This window comes from Grus americana, chromosome 2 (genome assembly GCF_028858705.1).
Source record: "Grus americana isolate bGruAme1 chromosome 2, bGruAme1.mat, whole genome shotgun sequence".
In the NCBI taxonomy this organism is placed as follows: domain Eukaryota; kingdom Metazoa; phylum Chordata; class Aves; order Gruiformes; family Gruidae; genus Grus; species Grus americana.
In genome coordinates, this window is record NC_072853.1 from 153,102,385 (window position 1) to 153,125,420 (window position 23,036).

The 23,036-nt window shown below is 38.6% G+C and overlaps 2 protein-coding genes across 15 annotated transcripts in view; one reads left to right on the plus strand and one right to left on the minus strand.

Annotated features, from left to right (window-relative positions):
- Positions 1-13,087, minus strand: part of EPC1 (enhancer of polycomb homolog 1) — a 66,910-nt gene extending 53,823 nt beyond the window's left edge. The window contains exons 1-3 of one of the 3 annotated variants that reach the window (XM_054814090.1): positions 12,906-13,087; positions 12,693-12,801; positions 12,077-12,180 (exon numbers count right to left, since the gene is read on the minus strand). The gene's annotated coding sequence lies outside the window, so the exon portion shown is untranslated. Of the gene's footprint in view, positions 1-12,076; positions 12,181-12,263; positions 12,528-12,692; positions 12,802-12,905 lie in introns of those variants that run through there. The other 2 variants (XM_054814089.1, XM_054814091.1) reach the window with 2 other exon arrangements.
- LOC129202064 (translation initiation factor IF-2-like) overlaps positions 1-23,036 on the plus strand; it is a 29,287-nt gene that overhangs the window by 3,592 nt on the left and 2,659 nt on the right. For 2 of the 12 annotated variants that reach the window (XR_008575604.1, XR_008575611.1), the window contains exons 2-4: positions 17,043-17,138; positions 17,472-17,782; positions 18,603-18,842. The exons of 1 other annotated variant lie outside the window; for it this stretch is intronic. Coding sequence is in view for 2 of the 11 variants with exons in the window: in XM_054814093.1 (XP_054670068.1) it covers positions 9,140-9,250 (111 nt within the window). In the remaining 9 variants the exon portion in view is untranslated. Of the gene's footprint in view, positions 1-7,150; positions 10,291-17,042; positions 17,445-17,471; positions 17,783-18,602; positions 18,843-23,036 lie in introns of those variants that run through there. 9 more of the 12 variants (XR_008575606.1, XR_008575612.1, XR_008575610.1 and 6 more) reach the window with 8 other exon arrangements.

Consider the following 23,036-nt stretch of genomic DNA (forward strand, 5'->3'; position numbering starts at 1 on the left):
GGAATCAAGCAGATACACTGAAATCCAGAGTCAAACTGGGATTAGAAACAAAGAACATTTGACTCCTTACGTACATTCATTTTCTCTAGCCATACTTTTCTTGTACCTACTTAAAACTGTAGCAGACTACAATTAAAAGTAGAACATGTTAAAGGTAAAACATGTTTCTCATTTACCAACCATTTAAAAATAGTTGTTGCATACAGAAGATAATACAGTATTTTCATAAACTGAGGAATATGCTGAGTACACTAAGCTTGCATATCCTTAAATATTTGCAGTTCATTTTTCTCACTCTGGGACTACTTTACACCTTGCTTTTACTGTTGTAGAGCTCACTAACTCATTATTTATTTATATAGCAATTTTGTTGTCCTGGTTTTTGCCTTTTATCTCCATAAATGCTGACTACTCTGACTTGATAAAAGTTATCACTGCTCTGTTTTTTCCCTTCACTTTCAATAATCAAGTATTAAGAAATGGCACATTATGAAGTTACCGTACTTGGGTTTCTTTCCAGAATGACTTACTCTTAGGGGTATTTGGAAAGATATAGGTGTCTCTTTTGCTCTATAGTAAGCTATTATGGATTCTGTATTTATATTCTTTTTTTACATTTGTTAGTGATGTTTCTGCTCAAATTTGCTTCTCAGCTCTTTTTTGTTTATGTTTTATAACATTACAGATAGCTATGTTCTTTTAAGTCATCTCAGTGAGCTACCTGAAGTTTTAATGAGATAAATGTAGGCAAATATGGCAGTAGAGCTTCTTCGTTATTTTATAAAATGCCACATTACAGTAGTAAGTAGATGCATACAGAAATTATCTTAACAGCATGAAGATTTCAACCATAAATGAACTGATGTAATTCACTATGAGATTTTCACCTTATTTGCTGGTGTCAACTGCCTGTTTTAAAAGAGATAATGAAGCTGTCAAATGTATTTAAAGGATTCACACACCATACTACAAAACTGGTCTAGAATGTCTTTGTGATAACTTCTGCCATTTTTTGGAAAGATAATTTAATGTTTCAGAGCTTTGGCATCTCAAAGAATGGTATGATACATTCACTTAGTTATTTTAGATGTTCATGGTTGAGATGCAATAGGTACAAAGTTTGAAGTTCTTTCTGAATCATGATTTGAAGCAGTGACCAAGTAAATCTCTTCCTCAATTCTTGTCTTAATGAAGGGAAAGTTCATATATATATATATATATGAATTTTTGTTTCTGTAGTGAACAGGTAGGTACATGTACAGCATGGCCAAGTCTTTTAGTTACCGTTTAGTTTTTCTAAGTGCTTCCAATTTACATTGCAGAATACCAAATAGAGATGAGAAGGGATAATACTGGCTGTTGAACGGTAACAGAAATAGGAGATTAAATGCAGTAAGCAAACAATCTTTTAGATTCCAAAGCTGCCTTTAAAAAAAATAAATTTGGAGATATAACAGACTGGTAAAAAGAGCAGCTCAGAAACGTTAAACACAAGCATGTGATTTTCTTCCACTATACAGCCAATGATTGCTGTTCTAATGAGCACTATGTTACTAGAAATTACCAGTAAAGCAGCATTACAAAAGTAGTTGTGTCCTTAACATTCAGAACAGAAACACAGAAGTTGGCTTTCTTGCAACAAAATCTGAAGTTTTAACACTTTGTTGCAAGTAGCAATACTTAAAACTAGATAAGGAATTACCATGCGATCAATGATTTTCACATTTTAAAATGACACACAGGAAATCACAAGGCAGCATTATTTTGCATTAGATAATGCTAACAACAAGAAGATAGCCCGAAACAAACAACAGTTCTGTAATTTCTCAGGCTCTCCGAATGAGACTGTCACTTTGTAATGTGTTGCTTTTGTTAACGATATTGGTTTAAGATTCTGCAGTCCTACTTTTTGCTCTACCATTCGTTCCTCCTCCTGTATAGCTGCACTGCTCCTTCCTTTGTATCAGCACAGTTGGCTATGAAGCTGCACTGAGTACCAAGTGGGAATCTGGTCAGATAAGTTAACAACTCGGCAAGAAAACCCCAACTACAGAAATCAGAAGAAAAGCCACTTGAAAAGATCTGCATTAGAAGTTATGTTCCCCCAGTAGCTACAGCTTACTGCCATTGCCCTTTTCCTTCACATGATCCAGTTTGTGAAGACTACAGAATACAGTAGTCTGGAATGATAAAACATATGCAAAAAGTATTTGAAAATTCTACAACTGTATATGCAATTTCATATGCACCCAGAACAGTAATATGGTCACATGCAATATTTGAAAACCTTTGCCTACAAGACCAGTGTCTGAACTAGTCTATAAATGAAGGATTTCTTATTTTCCTTTCAGACTGACTACATACCACTGCATACAGGTGGGGTTTTACAGTTTCAAGTACATACGTAACAGGCAACATTTTTCCACGAGTGAAAGACATTAGATGCCAATTTAATGGTGTAATCTTATTTGGGGAATGTGTTGTCAGCCACACATATTCAAAAGTCAAGTCCAGCATCCTCAGAGAAACTGTCTGAACCTGACAGGTGTTCTGCCACCAAGCTATATCCAAAGGAGGAGGAAAGGACGCTAGCCAGCAATTCTTTTACTGAGAAGAAACAAAGCTTAAGAGGAGCAGCAAAAGCTATTGCCACATTTCTACTTCTGCAACTACAGCTTAGCTCTTAAAGATGGTGGAGGCAGTTACCTCTGTAGGAGGAGCAGAAAGACTGCAAGAGGAACTAATGACTCCCAATTATTATTTTACAGACTAAGCATCTGTCCCAACATCACCTGTACAGATAGAGCCTGTTTTACTATTCTCTTGCCTAAAACGTATCTGAAAACACAAAAGGGTTTGTGGGACTTTTTTGTACTGTCAGAAAGGAATTATCTTCCTTTATATGGCTTCTTCAGGAGACTTAAGTTTTTATGCATGTAGGGAAAACACTTAATAGCAGAAGCAGTTATTCTGTTAGATATAGCAGCAGTAAAGAGACAAAATTTATGCTGAGACTTTTCTGTATTGAAAGATATCTTTTCCTGTTTAAGTTTTACTGGATACAGAATAGTTATCTTAAGAATTGTAACAGTTAAGAGATACACAATTTTGGAGTTTCTCCTTTACTCTTCCATTCCATAATATATATTCCCTCCAAAATACTATGCTAGACACACCTTGAATTCTTGCTTTAGTCATATTTTCCAGAAACTCAATCCTAAAAGATTATTTTGTGGAACAAGGACTACGATAGACAAAGTTTTAAACTGTAACCTTTTTGCAAAGTTAAAAAAAAAAAGAGGGAGACAAAAAAATCCAGAAATGTCTGACTTTATGCTCTAGGGTTTTTTAAAACTTTTATCAAAACATTTTGTATTCTGAAATATGAAACAATAATAATATTTAAATCACAATTTATTCTTCTTTCATGCTAATTACTCTAAAACATTATGGTAAATAAAATCCAGGCTGGGCAGACAGGCTAGCCACCTTTTACTTAGCCATGGACTTCTGCAAACATTGGTTTATAATACATGAATAATTTCTGAGTCAAGTGAAGTTAATCATATGATTACATATTTCCAGCAGAAGGACCAGCGGAAGGGCAAAAATCTCATTGTTTTCTTGCTGGAAATGAAAAGGATTAGGCTTGCAAAAAAACCAAACAAAAAAAAAGCAAACAAAAATCCAACCAACCAAACAAAACACCCCAAACCAAAATAAAAAAGCCCCACCTGCTCTTGCCAACACAACTGCTAATTCATAAATCAAAGAGCTAAGTATAGCTTGCTTTGATATTCTGCATAGGGTAAGGTGACAGGCTAAAAGTGTAGAACAGAAGTAGAGAAATCATGGTTGTACATAGGTGTGCTGGTAGGCACAGTGATGCACACTGTCCTGAATCCTTCAGCTGACCATTAAGACAAAAAAAACCCCAAACAACCCCACCACAAACACACACCCCACACCACCACGTAAACCTCAGGCTGCCACACGCTAACCTGGGATAAAGGAGTAGCATACTGGGGACAAGCTACATGCCTTTGCATCACTAGAACATTTACTACTATACTGTTAATTGCATGGCTCTATGTATGTGTGAATATATAGCAAATTCAATCCAGGTAAGCTCATATGCTCTAACTTTTTAAATTTTATTTTTGAAGTAATTTCCTGTATTACCTTACACTCCCAAGATAAGATTTCTGTCTTCCAAGTCAGTCTATGAAAATTGTTTCAAGCGCTTCAGAGCTTCTGTATAGTATGATCAAGTATTTGCAGAACTTCAGAATTCTATTGCTGATGTTAAATAATGTGAATTTCTAGTCTGATATCCTCTCTATAATATCAAATGCTTTAAATCGCAGTTTCTGAATCAGAATGAAAGTAGTATATCTGCTTGCTTCAGGCAATTCAGGAAAACATTGATTTATACCTAGATAGGAATAAACTAGGCTTCAGAAGTCTTTTAGTGCAGAAAAATACACTTTCATCTTGGAATGAAGAGGCATGCTTAGATTGGGAGTGGCAGGGGTCAAGCTTTTTTTTTTTTTAATGTTAGTGGGATCTACCTACTCAGCTCATGAATTCCAGACCAAATTAACAGGATTGTGTTAAGTACTTCATATGGGCTTCATACATACTTCATACATACTGTCTTTATTTGAGATAAATACATTTCCCCAATGAAAGGAAAAAAGCCACAAGTAACTCAGCTTTTGGATTTCAAGAGTCTGATGTTACAAGTTCCCAAGAATACAAAAAAATCTTTCAGATGTGGATTCCTTTACACTACACACTGTATGTTTTATTTAGAAGTATAAATCAAACTAAGAGTATTATAGAGATATTATTTGTCTTCTGGGATACAAATTAATCATTATCATATTTATAACCAACACTTATATACACACTTCAAAAAGCTCTAATTAATAACACTTTTTTAGTGAAGAGAGCTAATTAAGTTTGAATATATATATATCCAGCAGAGGAGGCTAGATCTGAATACAAAACTGATCTGAGTGGTTTGATTTTTTTTTTTTAAAATACTAACATCAGAGGCATAAAAATGGAAAACTCCCATAGGACTGACTTGAAGAAAATACATTTTCAGGGGTCTTTCAAGATTTAGAGAATGCACAAAACTTGTGAGTGTTGGGCAGATGAGAGATTTTCCCTCAGGGAAAATGTTTTGGTTCAGATGGAAACATGAAGTTGCCTGGAAAAGACAGACAGAGAAATCATATTAGGTTATTTTCTCTGTTTATCTAACATAGATGGGCTCAGAAGACCCAAGCTGTGATATCATTGGCATTTTCTTCTCCTCCCCCAGTGAAATCCCCACATCTGGTATAAAGGCATCCTGAGAAACACAACCAAGAGAAAAGTAGTTTTCTCAAATCATTTAGAGTATGAGCAGTTAAGGCTTTCACCCCCTCACCGATACAGACACTCCATTCTCATTCTCTTATTTAATAATGTGTTCATTTTACTGTTGTCTGGCACTCTGGTGATCTGTCCCAGAGAAGACAACAGACACGGGCCTGCGGACAAGCCAGGTACTGGCCACAAGTGCCAACTCTGCTGAACTTCATCTGATTTGTAAGCAACTCAAGAAGGGTGTTAGCACAAAAGGACAAGACCTAATTAAAAAAAAAATAATAAAATCAAGGCAGAACACAGTTCACAGGAAAGAAAACAGTTTCTCACATTAAAGTAGCTCGTCTGAAAGTCTGCTTGACTAGAGCTTCCAAGTGCCACAGATTCCTGCGATACCCAATTTTTAGCTTTGAAATTGATTCAGAGGACAAAGAAGTCAGAATGCTTTCTTATGGAATCTTCATTTGGTGTGTGATTATAAATGGATATGGGCCAACCAGAACATGTATGTGGAGTCATCAGATGTAAGGTTTTTCCCCTCTGTTATCCAGCATGGCTTCTCCTTAAAAGATACTGATTGTGGCACTTTTCTTGAATTGCGAATACACAATCACATTGTCTAAAGGCATCAACGTATTCTGTCTTGTATGGATACCTTTAAGACCATCAGAAATAATGTAGCTGCTGTGCATTGTAGCATTTGAAATTAAATTTTAAATTTTCTTAAGAAAAAAAACTCTGAACCAATTCATCCAGGTAACATGCCCTGTCTGTACCTGGCATTACAGATGAAAATCTGTCAGGTAAAAGGACTCTTTGAAGAAATTGTCCTTTTAGTCATCAGGTTATGGCAGCACCAAGATTCCTAGTAAACTGATAAAGGACCTAAGGGATGCCTATAATACTGAAAGGCCCAGATCCAAGTCACCTGTTTTTTTTAGCCTGTTTGAACAAACGAGGAAAACTCTCTCTTATTTGTGTCAATGAATATTCAAGATTCACACATCTGTGAGGCCAGGGAGGTCTTGCTTCCATTTAGCAAGTTTCTTAAAGCTCTGAAGGGGAGAGAAGATTAAGAGCTAACTTTTCATTACGTAAATCATGCACAAATCAGTACAAGCAAACACAGGGGCACAGGATTTATTTGATTAAGTGAGGACATTCACATCTGTGCTAGTCATGCTAGGCAGATGGAGATCTGATCAGGATAATTAGTGAAGTTTAAAATATGGTTCATATCGCAGCAGAAAACCAAGATGTGGAGGGGTTTTTGTTGGGGTCTTCTTGTTGTTTGTTTTTTGAAAGATGTAATTTACTTGACCTATTTCTTTTCAATGACTAGGATTACAGATTTAACACTACCCATCTAAAATCAGGTGAAGCAAGTTCTACATTAAGTGTTTACGATGCAGTGATTCCAATTTACTCAGAAGCATAGCTTACTGTTAATCCATTGAAGCATGAGTTCCTTACACTTACCGCCTTACAAGCTCGTTACCTAGATATCTAACCATCCACTTGTGAGCACAGGTCCCAGGGAAAAAACAGAATGGAACCTAACAAAAAGAGGACTGCTCTGGGAGAAACAAGTCCTTGGTACTGCTTGCTGTTTCTGGGGCTTCCTACGCTTTACATTTAAACATTGAGAAAAATCCATGAAGTAGCCCTGGGAGCAGGGATGAGATCCAGCCCACCTCTTTCTTTCTTCCTCTGGGAATCCCAGTGGTCAACACCTTGTAAAAATCTGACTACTCCTTTTCCCTTTCCCTAGCATTTTTTGCTCCAAAGTGGTTCAGAACAACAGAAGATGGAGAGTCAGCATCCCACCATTTGAAACCATTTCCTCAGGTTTGGATTCCCACAGACTGCAGAAGCCCTAGCTTTTAGAGCTCTTGTTATTTTTATTGGTGCTCAAACCAATAGACATTGGTGTCTGCAACTATTGTTTTCTATTATATGGTATTGTATGCCTCTGAGCGACTTCCCATTTACCAGCTGGGACCTCCCTAACAGCATCTCAACCCCCTGCACAATTACTGAAGACTAGCACTCATGTTATTTGGCAGTTCCCATCTCTCTGTTGTTTATACAGACACGTAAGCAAAAAGAATAATTTTTAGCAAATGTATTTTCTTTTTAAGCACTGCAATACCTACTTTAAGGGTCCAATTCTGACCACCAATTTTAGGCTCTAGCTACTATCAGTAGGGAATTTATATGAACAAAACATACTATTAAGGAAATTTGTAGTATTGGTGTTCTCTTGCTCTGGGGGCCAAAGGACAGTCCAGTGGTAACACAATATACTGCAAACATGACTTAGCTAAGATCTAAAGAAGCCTGTCGGAGATGAAGCCACCAGTAGGTGGTCATATGTGTCCAAGGCATACTTCATTGCTCAGAACAGCAAGCCAGAGAAATTGTTTCAAAGTACTCATATGTTGCCCTCCCCCCATATTTACTAAAGCATTTAAAATCTAGAATTGTCTCAAGGATTTTGACCTCTTCACTACAACATGAATTAACTTCTTGAGCTATTTGATAAAAGAGGAAAAATATGAAGAATGCTAAAATGTGGAAGGATATGCTAGCCATAGCGGTTTTATCTGGCATACAGGAGGTGGAACAGATTATTTCTTAACTCTGAAAAGCCATGCAAATACTACTCTGGAAGAGGTGTGGAAGAACCTAATATTCTAGACTATAAGAATCTGAAACAAGCAAGAAGATATATCATCTTTTGTTCACAGCTGGGAAACAGTGACCCCTGAAGCAAGTTTTTTAAAAATTAGTCATTGCTATAACTTGATGCCGACATGTATGATGGGAGTACTACAGATAAAAATCATGAAATAAAAACAGTGAGAAACAAGACTCTATGTCACAAGGTTTAGAACATAAAGACACCTTTTCCCTCCAGTCCTGAAACCTTGTTGAGTGTTGAATCAAGGAAAAAATGAATAGTTTAGAACCCTCAAAAGGGAAGAGCCAGGAGTCCCAGCCGCTGAGGTATGTTATCACCCATAGGAAAACAGAACACTGATATCAGAGTGAATGAAGCAGGAGTTATAGCTTTTATTTGAACAGAGTCCCAAACAACGTTCTTTAAGATCAGCAGCACACATCTGGGGAACTGTATTCACAGTATTATTGGCTAACTTTGGATCTGGTTAAATCTGCCTGGGATCTACACATCTGCACTTTTGTGACAATTTTAGACAGCCAGCCATCTTCACCCTGTGTCTCTTACTTGAGTATGTAAGAACAGCAGTATTGGTAGGAGGAAGATCATGAAGGCACACAGAACATTTTGGTCACTCAGGATGAGTTAAGATCTTGGAAAGGATTATTTGGTTTACAGTAGGATGCTTCAAATAGTTTTAAGCCAGGAAAGCCAAATATCTTTGAAAGGTGTATGTAGTCCATATAGAGTTTCTAGGCAAAATGGAAACTGTATTGGGAGAAAAAGATAATAATTTTGCCATCTTAGAAAGGGAGGGACATATAGGGGACAAAATGAAGAAACCCACAAAGAAAAAAAAAAGACAAAATAAGCTCTTATGTTTTAAGTCCTGGTATTCCACAGACAGGCATTTCAGAAGGAGCGGGGTTGAGAAAACACACAAGACAGAGCCACCACTCAGTAATAACTCTTCCAGGCATTTCTGCAGAAGATGCAGGAGATAAATTTGTTGCTATTTAGCTTTGAGAGGATGCTACATCTGAATCAATTCTTATTCTTTATTGGCAACATCTGCAGGGAACTATTTCATCTTCAACAATGTCTCAAAAAGGAAGTAGGAGAAGGAGGAAACCACCAGATTGCAAACCATCAGCACTTCACTCCTCTCACCTTACAACTTCTTGGTAGGGGTGAGAACAGACACTTTCATCAGATGCAGCAAAGTTGCAAAACCATAACCCATGTTAAAGAGTAACCCCAAGTGAATGGGAGAAAGAAGAGTAAGCACGGAGAAAGTTTCTCTTCAGCATTCGTGGTCTTGCTGACTTCACTGAGCAGCGAGATCACTGGCAATCAATTCCTTCGTGGCCTGCATGCACAGGCTGCAGTCACAAGAAATTACTTTCATAGCCCAGGATAACAAGAGGAGCAGAAGCATGAAATTACCTTCAGTAGTTTATCATTTGCTCAGTACTGTTGTCCATGGATGAGCAAACTGAACATTGGTCTACATGATGTAAAGAAGAAAGTGAAAGTCATATCAGCATTACTCAGATGTAAGTAACCCAGTGATTCTAACATTTATAATCACTGTAATAGATTCAACAACAGTTGGCTGTACTTCCATTGACATAACCCAAAAGGCCAACCTTGTGACCTGGTGACCAAGTCTCAGAGATGGAAGATGCTCAAAATCCACACTGTCTCAGAGATCCCGTATCATGACACTTGTCGTTAAGACCTAAGAGTTGTACCAGGACACTGAAGATGTCATGGTCATATTGCACTGTCATAGGCCAGCAGGACTCCATAAAAGCAGATCTTGTCTGACAGAGGAGAGATAATGAAAGCTGACTGCTCTCTCTTAGATATAGATATCTCTAACTGGAAAAAGGTTACAAGATATATTTACCTAAAATAGAAGTAAATTTTACCTTCCTTAAAAAAAAAAAAATTAGAGAGCTACTTGCAATCGTGTATCAGTTTCCATAAAACTACATAACTTAATGAGCAAACTTGCTTTAAAAACAAAATCTAAATGTATTTTTTAAGATTAAAATGCTCATGAGAAGTGTAGAGAATGTTTCAAACAGTCCAGTATTTGTCAAATTTGTTCTCTGAAAATAATGAAGACATTGAAATGCAAAATAGATGCAGAGATCTCAAAAAACTGTCAGCTTCATATAACTCCAAAATAATAGACACATTGATTCTTTAAAAATGTGTTAAATATATTCCTGAACCTGTTGAGTTTTCCAATATATGCTCTGATCATAGGCTTGACTGTCTTCCCACCCACCTTCTTAGAACATTAATCACCTCTGTTTTCTTAAACATCTAATATGGATATTAGCAGAAAGCCTTCTAAAACACATGCACAGTGATCTGTAGGTTGTAACAAAAGAAAACCAACACACATTAATATATATCTATTTATAAATACATGTAAAACGCAGGCTCCAGTTAGCAACAGGAAAGAAAAAACCCACCCACCTTAGGTGAATCTTCCTACAACCTGAAGGACTACGGTAGGTTTTCCCTTCTTTACAATCTCACCTTCATACACAATCCAAACTCAACAAGAAATCTGCATAGGCAAACACACGAGCAAGAGGGACCTTAGGGTTTAATAACCAGCGGCGAATATAACCTTTAACTTCCCAACAAGCAAACAATGGACTAGTTGCACAATAAATGTGTACCAAAGCCTTCCATATTGTATATAAAAATCATTTAAAAACCTTTCGTTTGCAGCCACTGTAAAATCGTTTTGGGGGTGGGGCCGCAAAAAATCTCATTACTGAAGAAAACCGGTCTCTAGGTACAGGATTGAAAAATAATAATAAAATAAAAATCTGCTTCATTACACAAACCAGGGAAAGGGTGAGGTCATGCCTGCTCCGGGCCATAGTTCATACAACGCTTCAGTTTTTCAGAGATACCATTTAATCGTCTTTTTAAGTAATCTGCGGTCACTTTTGATAGAGAGAAAAGGAAAAAGATACAATAGCTCACAGCGTGCCCCACCTTTCCCCCTCCCCCGGCCCCCTCCCCCGCTACAGCCAGGGACACGAATTGTTTCGGAGCTCCACAGCGCCACCAGCACAGAGCAACGCAAAACAAAAAAGGTCTCCCACCGTGTGAAAAAAAAAATGCGCCTAGAAAAATGCCAAAAATTACAAAATGTCTCCCAAATGTACCTTCTTGGAAGAAAAAGAACAAATAAACCACTTCCCCCCCCCCCGCCCCCCCAAAAAAAAAAACAGCCAACACACCAAACCCCCGCGACATCTAAATGAAGTGTGGTGAAATAAGAACCTTTATATAACTAATGCTTTAAGCTAATTGCCACAAGAGCGCTAATTTGCAAATAAAAAGGTCACTGTTTAGTAAGAGACATAACTTAACAGAAGCCCTCTTATGTCAATCTCCATCTTCACCACACCAAGGGCAGTTTCCCCCCGTAGTTTAGACCAAAGTAATCCATCAAGAGCCATCACAAATGGCATTGTAAACTCTTTTAGCCACGACCAGACCATATAGCAGCAACATAATATGCTTCTTCATATATTAGAGCTGCATTATATTTACAAAGACAGTCACATATTTGGCCCTGGATCCGTTTATTACTCGGTAAAGAAACCCCCCAAACAAAAAGCCAGAACCAAAAAAAACCCCCACCACCCAACCCCCAAAAAATAAACCCAAAAAACCCCACCAAAACCAAGTCCATCTGGAAAATATCTGAGTACTTATACTCTTAAATTGAACCTAAGTTGCTGTTAAGCTTCGTGTATATAAAATTTTAAAGAGGAAACCAAACTGACTTCAGTAATTGTCGATATTAAGGAGACATCGCTGGGTGGGATACACATGAGATCAAAGCTAAGAAAAATACAAGGCTACGTTTTGTTCAGCAACACAACGAAAACCCTTCACAGCACTAACACACACACACACAAAAAAGAAAAAACCCGCAGCAACGAATATTTTTGGTTAAAATCACAAACTTACCTTCGGAGAAGACAGTCCTTGCAAGACGGCTGTAACAATATGGACTGCATACTCGCTCTCCTACAACCAGCCACCTCCATGCTGCAAAGGACTCCCCGAACATCCTTAAAATATTTCGCAAATGCAAAAAGTGAGACTTTTTTTTTTTTTCCTTCCAGCCCCCCCTCCACACCCCCACCACGATCACCGGGTGAGGACGGAGGCGGTTTCCCCGAGGGTCTGCGGGCGATGCCGGCAGGCGGCCGGGAGCCGGGGAGGGGGAGCCCGGCGCTGCCGGGGTCACAACTTTGCCAGGGCCGGCGGCGGCTCGATGGGCTCCGCGGGCAGCGGCCCCGCTGCCCCCCCGCTCCCCCCGCTCCCTCTACCGCTACCGCCGCCTGGAAAAATGCAGTGTGCCATTTTACACCCGCCTTTGAAACACACAGGACCAAAGTCTAGCGCTGGTTTTCAGTGACACTGCAAAACTACGGCTCGCTTCACGCAACCCCCCCTCCATCCCTCCCTTCAATGAGAGCAGCCGCCTCTTGAGAATTAATAAAGCAAGACAGCTGGAGAAAATAATTCGGAGACTTTGGCGTTTTCCCTCCCTCCCCCCGCCCCAGCCCCCACTCCTCACCCTGAAGCAAGTTTCTGCCGATAAGCGCATCCCTTCGCCTTCCCCCCGGCATCGGGCGAGCCCGCAGGCTGCACCCCAGCCCTGCCGCACTTCTGCAACCTCGCAGCATCTAAAAAAGCCAGTCATGCCTGAAACAAAATCCCTGATTCCTGGAAAGTGGGGAGGCTTGAATCCCAACAAATACTCCATTTACTAACAAATATAAATACCTACCTTACGAAAGAACTAAATTAACACTAAATTCAACAGATACATCCGCTATGGCAGGAATAGTTTTTCCATAAATACTGTTTTAAAAACCCCTCCTCATACTGACTGACAGAATTCTACCATGCTGCCCACAAACAAAATGGCTGTGGCACCGAGTTTTTTGGTTCCTCCCACTGTGCCTCCCCCTGGCCTCCAGGAAGTGGTAGAAATCCAAAATAAAATCCGCACGAAAAGTACAATACATCATCTAAACTCCGTACGGCCCCACCAGACATCACGGGTAGTAAAGCAGATTTACCAACGTTGTATTTTCTCGAGGATTTTTATTGTTTTTTAAAAGGGCATCAATCACTGGGAATTTACATCACTCTGTAATTTGAACTTCCTGCTTTACATATTTATAAGGGATTTCACCTATCTTGGCAGGCTTTCAGATTAAGTGGGTTGGGAAATTTGATGCTGTGGCTCTAGTTTGTGAGCTGAGTCAGGTAGTCCCTGCTGTAAACGCGCTCTGAAAAGATGGGCACATTCTAACACTTCCAGCGTTCGGTGCGAGATAAAATTACCCCCCTAAGATAATACAGTCTCCTAAGTGAGCGTGTAGGCGCAGAGAGGACGCTGGAATGAGCATTCTCAGCGGTAACTGAAATTTAGGCCTCTCGCATGTAAACACACGGTTTGTAATATTTATGTTTTTGCATTTGTGGTTCACAGGAGTCCATCTGAATTATGGTTTCTGTGGAAATAATCTTGGATTTTCTCTTACTATGACCTTGTATAGTGTTGCAGCCCTTTAACTTTTTTTGACATTCACCTTCAAAAGAAAATAAATAGCGAAATATGGCATATTTAAATTAGAGTTGATCATTAAAATGTCAATATGTGGTCCTCTAGCTGAGCCACAAGGCAACAGCAGAGCTCCTCTCGCACGCTGCCTCATGGGCTCCGTAGGGCCTGATTCATTTCCCACGAGAGTCCTTTTACTGCCTTTAGTAGGAGTTACAATGGAGCTGGGCTGTCAGACCTGCTGAGCCTGATCCAGCGCTATATTAGAAGACTTGCATTAATATTCCCATCCACTGCTATTCTAAACCTTTTTCAGAGGCACTGAAAAAACAGTGAAATTGGTGATTTTTTTTCCTGAACCACCTCATATTTCTAGCTCTTAGATTTAAAAAAATCTGCTAAGAACTTAGAGTGAATTTTGACATTATTATAATTTGTTTGTATTATTGTGCTGTCTAGTGGCCTTAATCCTGGACTATGATGATGATATACCCTATAGAAATATAGGGCAAAAAGATAATTCCTGCCCTGAAGAGCTCAAAAGTATAAGACAAAAGACAGCAGATGGCTACAGACAGATGAGGGAAACAATGAGGCTGTATTGATCAGCTGGGAAGGCACAGTTTGCATCACACCATCAGCCTAACTCTTGTTTCTGTGTATACATCATAGTGAAGAGGACATAAGGTGGGATTTGATGAAGAAAATTAATTGGTTTTGTGGCTGTTGAAAGAAAACTTCTTCAACAGGAAGGACAGCATGGAAGAAAGCACAAAGGTGTTTGTTTGAAAAAGCAGCAGGTGAACTACAGAAGTCTAATCAAATTGGCATAATTTTTTTTGTAATGATAGAAAATATCTAGGTAAGGGGGGAAGTAGGCCGTGAGAGCATTGAAAATGCAGATACAAAGCTTATGTTTTATACCGGAGAGGCAATGAAAGGATCCAAAAGGCAGGGTGACATGGAAAAGTCATAAACCAGGCCTGCTAGTAGTTAACAAGCCCTAGGAAAAAAGATATACAGTAGTTCAAATTACATGGGCCTGAAGAGATGTAGCTGCTGAGATTAATTAATTTCTTAAAATACTCAACATGTTTTTTATAGGAATAAAAGTGTTGTTCCTAACCATTACTTTGAAGACTATGTGTTGGTTGTCTGAACTTCCCTCCTAACTTGTATTTAGTGAATTCATAAGCACTGCTCCTGGTGGTAGTGCTTAATATATGAATACCTACTTACTAAAGGGTCACCTCAAACTTGGTAATACAAGTAGATAAGCACACAGGAGGGTTGGGACCAAAATGACCACACACACTGGGAAGGTTCCTTCTTCTCTCACCTGTTTTTTGAGAAGACTTCATCTCCCTCAGTGTCCCAGAGAGTAATGTTCATCACTCCATGCCCTGACACAGCCCTCACCGGAATGGTGGAAGGGGCAGGAAGGGCCATGCAGCTCTTTTAAGTCATAGCTACATCCAGGAGAGCAAACCATGAGCTCATACACCCCTCGGTACAGTCTTTGTTACCTTATGTTGCTGTAGGTTTTTAAACTTTCTCTCTCTTTCTCTTTCTCTTTCTCTTCCTCTTCCTCTCTCTTTCTCCTTCCTTCCTTCCTTCCTTCCTTCTGTCTTTCTTTCCTTCTTTCCCTCTTTCTTTCTTCTCTCTCTTCTCTTTCTTTCTCTTTCTTTCTCTCTCTTTCTCTCTCTCTCTTTCTCTCTCTTTCTTTCTCTTTCTTTCTTTCTTTCTTTCTTTCTTTCTTTCTTTCTTTCTATCTTTCAGTAGTGGCATTGCAGTAGTAGCAGGTGCATATTTGCAAATTCTTTGTAATTCTTTTGCATGAAATACCTTCGATAAGATTGTATTTATTACAGCAAGAATGTGGCAAGCTCTGAAGTATGTTGGCTAGCCATGCTATAACATGGGGCTAAACACCACAAAGTCAATAACCTCAAATGAGCTAGGCCTTGGTGAATGTCTGCAGAAATATCATGGTGTGGCAAATGCCAAAGAATTTGACTGGATTCTTCTGTTACGGGCTAAACTAAACTATCCCAGATTTCCTTCTGATTTAAAGCTTAGTAGTTCTGCAGAAGAGCTGATGCATGGTAGCTGTTTAAGCCAGGATCATTTGCTCTCATGTTTGATCTTATCATCAGTTTTAACTGAAAATGGTGTACATCAAGGGCTAAATGTTGAGAATCGAGATAGTGACTGAAATGCACGTTGTGGCTTTTTTTATCTGAGTAAGTGTTCCAAGAAAAGCTGAACAATATGTTCTCCTGCTTTAAGAACAACCCTCACTTGACTTGATGTCAAATTTTCCCAAATTTCTTATTGTTCAGAGTAACTCCAAAGCGCACCACCATCCATTCTGCACTCTTTTTTTAAAGTTTTGTCTGGTGCTTGGTGTGAGTGTTCATTTCCAGATTTTACTCAAAACCAGGGAAATAGAATATCTGTATGGGAGCAAAGAAACAAACTAGCTGTATTTTAAGATTTAGACTAACACAAAAAAGCAGCTAAAAACTGATAGCATTCAATTAACATCTTCTTACTCAAATTCGTGAAAACACTTTTTACATTCTGCTTGCAGCATAATTGCTTTTATTATTCTTTTTCTTTCATTTTCATTAATCTTTATCTTGCCCATAAAGATTTAATTTTATTGCTATATTTTCCAAGTAGGTATCTGTCTCTACACTTGTAATAAACAAATTACACTGATCTTCTTTTGACAATCTTTTATTGACGTCTTTAGGAAGTGAATTATTAGTCCCGTTTAGTCAGTAAATCAGTAGGTAGATAGCAATAGCTGAAGAATATCAAAGGGCTTTTGCAACTGGTATGTAAATGATAATTTGTTTCCTTTTCATAAAAATGGCATCAAATGATTTTCAGTTGAAAGATCACCAAATGCATAAATATTTTGCATTTTTATTCAAGACACAATGTTCACATAATTGCTCTTGAAGCACTTAAAAAACCTGATTTGCTGTAATTTGGAAAATTCATAAATTGTAGCATAAGAATGGATCATTGATGCCTGACTGTATTATAAAGGAGGACATAGACTTCCCTAACTTAATTCTTGTTTGACCCAGGTCAGATATTTTTAAAAAGCATCCAGTCTTGACTGAAAATGTATAGTGATAAAAAAATCCACCACAATCTTCACTAAATTGTTACAGTGATTACTTGACTCACTTGAAATTTAACTTCAAATTACAGGCTTTGTAACTTATTAAACCTCTTCTTTCAATCTCTCTGTCTAACTTCTGGTTTTGTTTGAGTATGTAAGACTCAGAAAATGTTACTGTTTGTTATGGGTGTAATGTGATTGTCATGCTTCTACAGTTCATCAGCAATCTTCACGCTTCACAAGTCATGGACATCAGAAACAGGTGCAATATGCCAACAACAGTCACACTACTTGCCACATACTAAAGTAAGGTAACTCCTGATATTTTTTCTGTATACCCCCAAATTTCATTAATTCCATCCCATTAATTTCTGTGTCCTTTGCGGTAACCCCTTTTCGGTCATACCTTCTCCCTTCTTCTGTCAATAAGCCTTAACATTGCTCTCAGAATTTTGTTTCGCCTGTACACAGATACAGATACTGCTGTACTTGTGCTCACCTTAATAAACTGGTCCAAGTCGCCTTTTATCAATAACCCATTCACCACTATTTTCCTCTCATCTAAACCCTGCAGTACTGTGAGCATCAGTAAGGACTTCTTTTCTCATTAATCTTACTTCAAGCTGTGTTTTTCTTTGTTTCAGACACTGAAGTTCCACTGCTGAATTTCTTTCCTTGTGCTGGGATCTCATCTTCAAATACTTTATGATTAGACCAAGTAGATTTAAATTACAGTATTGTCACAGGTCGATATGTCATTCATCCTTTTCACATCAGAAGTCCTACCACTGACAGTTCAGATGGTTTTAGGATGATGTTCAACGGCAAAAGCTGTGGAAAAAGAGCAAAGTCAATACAGGTGGAAAAGTGATTTGTTACAAAAATGTATGGGAGTCTTCTGAAAATACAAACCAGAAATAAACCTCCAAAACATCTGTTGCAGTTGGTTGCCAAGGTATGCCACACATCTCTGAGGATAGCTTTCCCCCTCTGTTATTTCTGTTGTATCCTTTTATGATGGTCCGAAAGTATCTACTCAGATCCACTGTACAGACTGGTCAGCTCATAACCTACATCTTTCTATGCTTTAACAATCTTCATGAGTTTTGGAAAGTATCTTCTGTTGAATTGTTGTAGGAATTAAAATGTGCCGTCCTTTCAGAATTAAATCTATGTCCATATGATGGTAGTACACTTATTAAAAGAGTACTTTAGCCACACCATGTTGTCACAGATGTATTTTGTAAAATTCTGGCCTTTTAGTTGTCTGTATTTCATTGGTTGAAACTGGTGGGGAAATACTGGGGGTAATTTCAGAAAAAAGTCATTAAAAAAATCTGAAGAAAAAAAGCTTACTGTGAAACCTCTCTTTTAACTTTGGCAACTGCTTGATTGGGATTGTTTTGCATACTTTCCCTGTTATGTGCTGATGTTTGAAAGAGAATCATATCAGCTTTGGTCCAGGTCTTGGTATTTCAGGTGGAAGGTTATTTAGTGCTTTTGAATCCAAGCACTGGATCGTTATCATTGTATTAAAATTGATGCTGAATAAATATTCACTGAGATGAGTAAGCAGAAGTAACTGCTAAAGCATCTTTTTCACTTGCTTGCTTTCCTTTTTATGTCTGCAATGGTTCTTGTGTGAGCATTGTTCCCAGACTGGAAGATACAGCCGTTGCTACCGCTGTTGGATTGTTTACAGCATGTTGTGCCAAAACAACGGAACATGCAATTGATGCTTCTGCTTTATTAAATACGTTCTGTTGTTTTCTCAGATTTTCATCTTCTGACGGTTAAGGGGATCCCATATGGATTTTGTTAGATGAGCTACTATTGGAGACCATTTTCCCATATGATTTATTATACCAAGGAAATTTCAGCAGAAATGCCATGGATTCAGATAAGGTGAATAATGGCTGCAGTCCATCTGTGTTCCACTTGCCTGTTGACTGGTTTATGTGTTCAGCAGATTTTACCTGTTCTTTTCTGAATTCATGTTTGTCATTCAGAATAAAGGGCCACTGTTGAAAACATCTCAGAACTGCTCAGAGTCACTCATGGTGTTCACTTTTACTGCTGCTGCTAACAAAATGCACCATCTGTATGGCAAAGACAATGCTGTCACAATTCAGTTTTCTCTTTTGAAATGTTCTGATGCAGGTGACACACTGAATGGAAGCCAGTTTAGTCAGCAAAAGCTTGACGAGCATAGGAAAAATATGTTAAGGGAATTTAAGAAAAGCCTATAGTTGCATACAAGTTGGAGGATATGTATAAGGTCTGAGGTGACTGAACCAATGTCCTTTACAATTCCAAATTCAGCAAGACTATGAAGTGCAGTCATAACATTTCTTCTCCTTGTTTCTTATTAAGTTTAGCCTTTTTATGGATAATACTATTTCAATTTGCGTACCTTTCACTGAGTAACTAGAATCAGGCAGCATAAACTCTGGTCAGCAAGTTCAATGCGTTCATTGGTCAGCTCATCTGAAATTCCAGGATGCAAATAATAAGGCATTAATTATTTTAAGATATCAGAATGCAGTGTCTGATCTTTCCTACCATTATTAATTGCTGTTTGAAAATAAAGTAGTTCATATACATCCTCTTGGTTTATTACATCATCCATCATATTCTCAAATATGAAATTGCCTATTTGACATATCTGCTCTTCTGCATTATTATTACCAGCTGTAACATTTCAAACCACTCAGGCACAAATACAATACTTATAACCTATTTTTTACTTAAATTTTCTTAAATTCCTTCTTGTATCCCTAATTTTGCTGATCAAATATTCTTTGCTTTTTCACATCCTTGTTGATTTCCTAGAGATTCTGACTTATAGTATACATTTATTGGCAGTTTCCCTATTTTTGAGTTTAAACAATGTAGGTTTTATTAGCATTTTTATTAATGTTAGAAAAAGCTCTGAAGACTAAGCTGACCAAAGTTAATTAGCTTGTTGATTATAAATGTAATCAATCAGCAAGAGAAATTCTATATTAGTAGACATACCATGTTGCAGGGATGAAGCCTTTTCATGTAAAGTCTTGTATGTCTTATGTCACACTCGACCCAATTTTGCCCTCCCTACGTGTGCTGCAGAGACAATAATAACATTCGTTCCTGTGCTGCTCATGTAGGGTAAGAAATGTGCTACTTGTGCTGCTACTTCCACTTATATGGACCTAATGGTAGCAGTATCTCTTAGCAAGGGGCAAGAAGAGTCTTTCTCCTCTGTAAAAAAGATGCTCCATAGTTTCCACAAAGAAAAAATATCAGACCAAAAGGAAATATTCTACAGGCTAGATCTAGTACATGGATTGCCAGCTGGATCACAATGCCTTATTTGCACAGGAAATTTCCAAGAAGCGTTGCTAGAGCCCTTTTGGTCTTAGCAATGAGACAATATGCACAGCATCCAAGGCTACACAAAAATTTTCATGTAAATGTTTCTGAGTGGTTTGTAAATGGCAGACCTGCAAGGGATGAGCTACACTTGTAACATTGATCATAAAACTTTATAGAGATGTGCTTCATAGTCTGGTATAAGGCAGAAAAAAGCCTTCAGTTTTGCCTTACTCACGTAGACCAGCTTAAAATAGGCATGTTATCAGTCCACAAATGGAAGAAAGGGGAATTTAACTGTTTATGAATATATTCGTTATTTTCATAGCTGCTTATTTCATCTCAGGTTCCTCTTAATTTTTAAAACTAGTGTGGAATTTCTTTTGTGATAATAGAACTTTAGCTTTACCTTATAAATAACCATTAACATTTCTCCTGATGCAATTGTCCCTAAAATTATTTAGCTTACAATTGATTAACTTTTGAGAATCAAAATGTGTATTTTTAAGAATACATATTTTCTGAAAAAAGAGGCTAATTATTTGCAATTGAATGCTATCGAAACCTGGAAGACCTAGTAGTTTGGTTTGAAAAATTCCATATTAGTCTTAATCATTTATAGTTTAAAATTTATTTTCAGCTGTATTTGCTGCTTTATGACTAGAATTTTTAAGGGGAGCAAATGACAACATATTGACTGTCAGCAAAGGTGTCTATTCTAGTACATGTTCATCAGGAACTGAAGCTCCTTGTATCAAAAACATTCCTATTTTTGTCATTCATCCCTTAAACTACAATATTGAAATGTAAAATGTAAGTAGGTCCCCACTGCAACTAAATCTTTTACAGATTAAGCCCTGAGCATACACTGAAATATATACCATGAGAAGGTCATTCTACCCCAGCCAGCAGCTAAGAACCACACAGCTGCTCACTCACTCCTCCCCCCGCAAAGGGAATGGGGAGGAGAATGGAAAAAAAACTCATAAGTTGAGATAAAGACAGTTTAATAGGATAACAAAGGAAGAGAATAATAATAATAATAGTAATAATAATAACAACAATAATAATAAAAGTGATGCACAAATGCAATTGCTCACCACATGCAGAAAAAAACAAACCCAATGCCATCTGTTTCCAAGCAGAGATCCCACCTCCCGCCTCGCTTCCCTAGTTCTATCCGGAGCTTGACGTCCTACGGCAGAGAATATCCCTTTGGCCAGTCTGGATCAGCTGTCCTGGCTGTGCTCTCCCAGCTTCGTGTGCACCTGGCAGGGTGTGAGAACCTGAAAAGTCCTTGACTTCGTGTAGACACTACAACTACCCAGCAACAACTAAACCATCAGTGTGTTATCAACATTATTCTCATCCTACATCCAAACCACAGCACTATACTGGCTACTAGAAAGAAAATTAGCTCTAGCTCAGCCGAAAGCAGGACAGTCATGCAGCTGGCTACTTTTGCTTTGGGCAGGCAATTTTGTAAGAGTCTACCTGCAGTCTGTCTCTGCAGTGACTAAGGGCCAAGCAAGCCCCATTAACTAGGAACTGGGCAGTGATTTAACATCTTCCCCAATTTAGTGCTAGGCAATAGCTGTCCTTCACTGTTCAATGTACTTCTGGGCTACCATGTACTCCTAAGGTTTTATTTCTGCTCCTTGACAGGTCTGTCTATCCTGACCTGACCTGAGTCAGCAGTGTACCACCACAGCAAGAAAGGTAAATCAGATCCTGGGCTGCATCTGCAGGGACATTAGTGGCAGAGATAGAGACATAATTATCCAACTCCCCACTTGTCAGGCTGCACTTAGAGTACGCCATCCAGTTCTGGTTCCCACAATTCAAGAAGGATGCAGACAGACTGGAGAGGTTCCAAAGGACAGCCACAAAGATGATCAAAGAGCTGGAGATCCTGTCCTATGAGGAAAGAGGAGTTAGGTATTTTCTCCCTGGAGAATAGGAGGCTCAGGGGGACCTCATCACAGTATTCCTGTATTTAAAAGGTGGCTACAAAGAGGACGGAGGCTTTCTCTTCATAAGGAGCCACATGGAGAAGACAAGGAGCAATGGATACAAATTGCACCAGGAGAGGTTTCATCTTGATATAAAAAAGAAATTTTTTACAGTGAGAACCAATCACTGGAACAACCTCCTCAGGGACATGGTAGAGTTCACTGGAGGTTTCCGAGACATGATTGGACAGGGTGCTAGATAATCTCATCTAGGCTCCCTTTCCCACAAAAGGCTGGACCAGATGATCTTTCGAGGTCCCTACCAACTTGGGCTATTCTATGATTGTATGACATGTTCCACTGCTGTACTTTATACTAGGGACTCCTTTTCTTCCTGACTTTTGGTCTTGCCATAGACCACATTCTTATCTTGCTCTTCAGACTAGTTCCTCCAGTGGTTTTTAATTCTGGATTACCTTTACTGTGATCCTGCCTCCATTCCTGACTCTAGTCTGACAAAATTGCTTTAAGGTGGCCTGCCGCAGTGTGCTCGGTGCACATGCAGAGGACTGGTTACATCTCTTCAGTCCTCACTCAGGTGAGTTCCATATTTATTTATCTCAGGAATCTTCCAGAGCTTTTCCCATGTCAAAGGTACCTAGGGTCTTTGGTACTTATTCCTCCATTTGTTATCCATCAGATGATGCAGATGTCCCTTATCTCTCCAACAGTGCCTAACATCCTTCTGCGGCGGGTCAGATTGTCTTTGTGTTCTCAGTCCTTCTAAGGGCTGCTGTGTGCCCTGCATGTATGAAGCTCTGCCATTCTTTTCATCTTATGCATGACTCTTTATTTTACTTTTCCTGTCATGACCTTCATTCCTCTTTTTCTCCCCATTCCACAGGC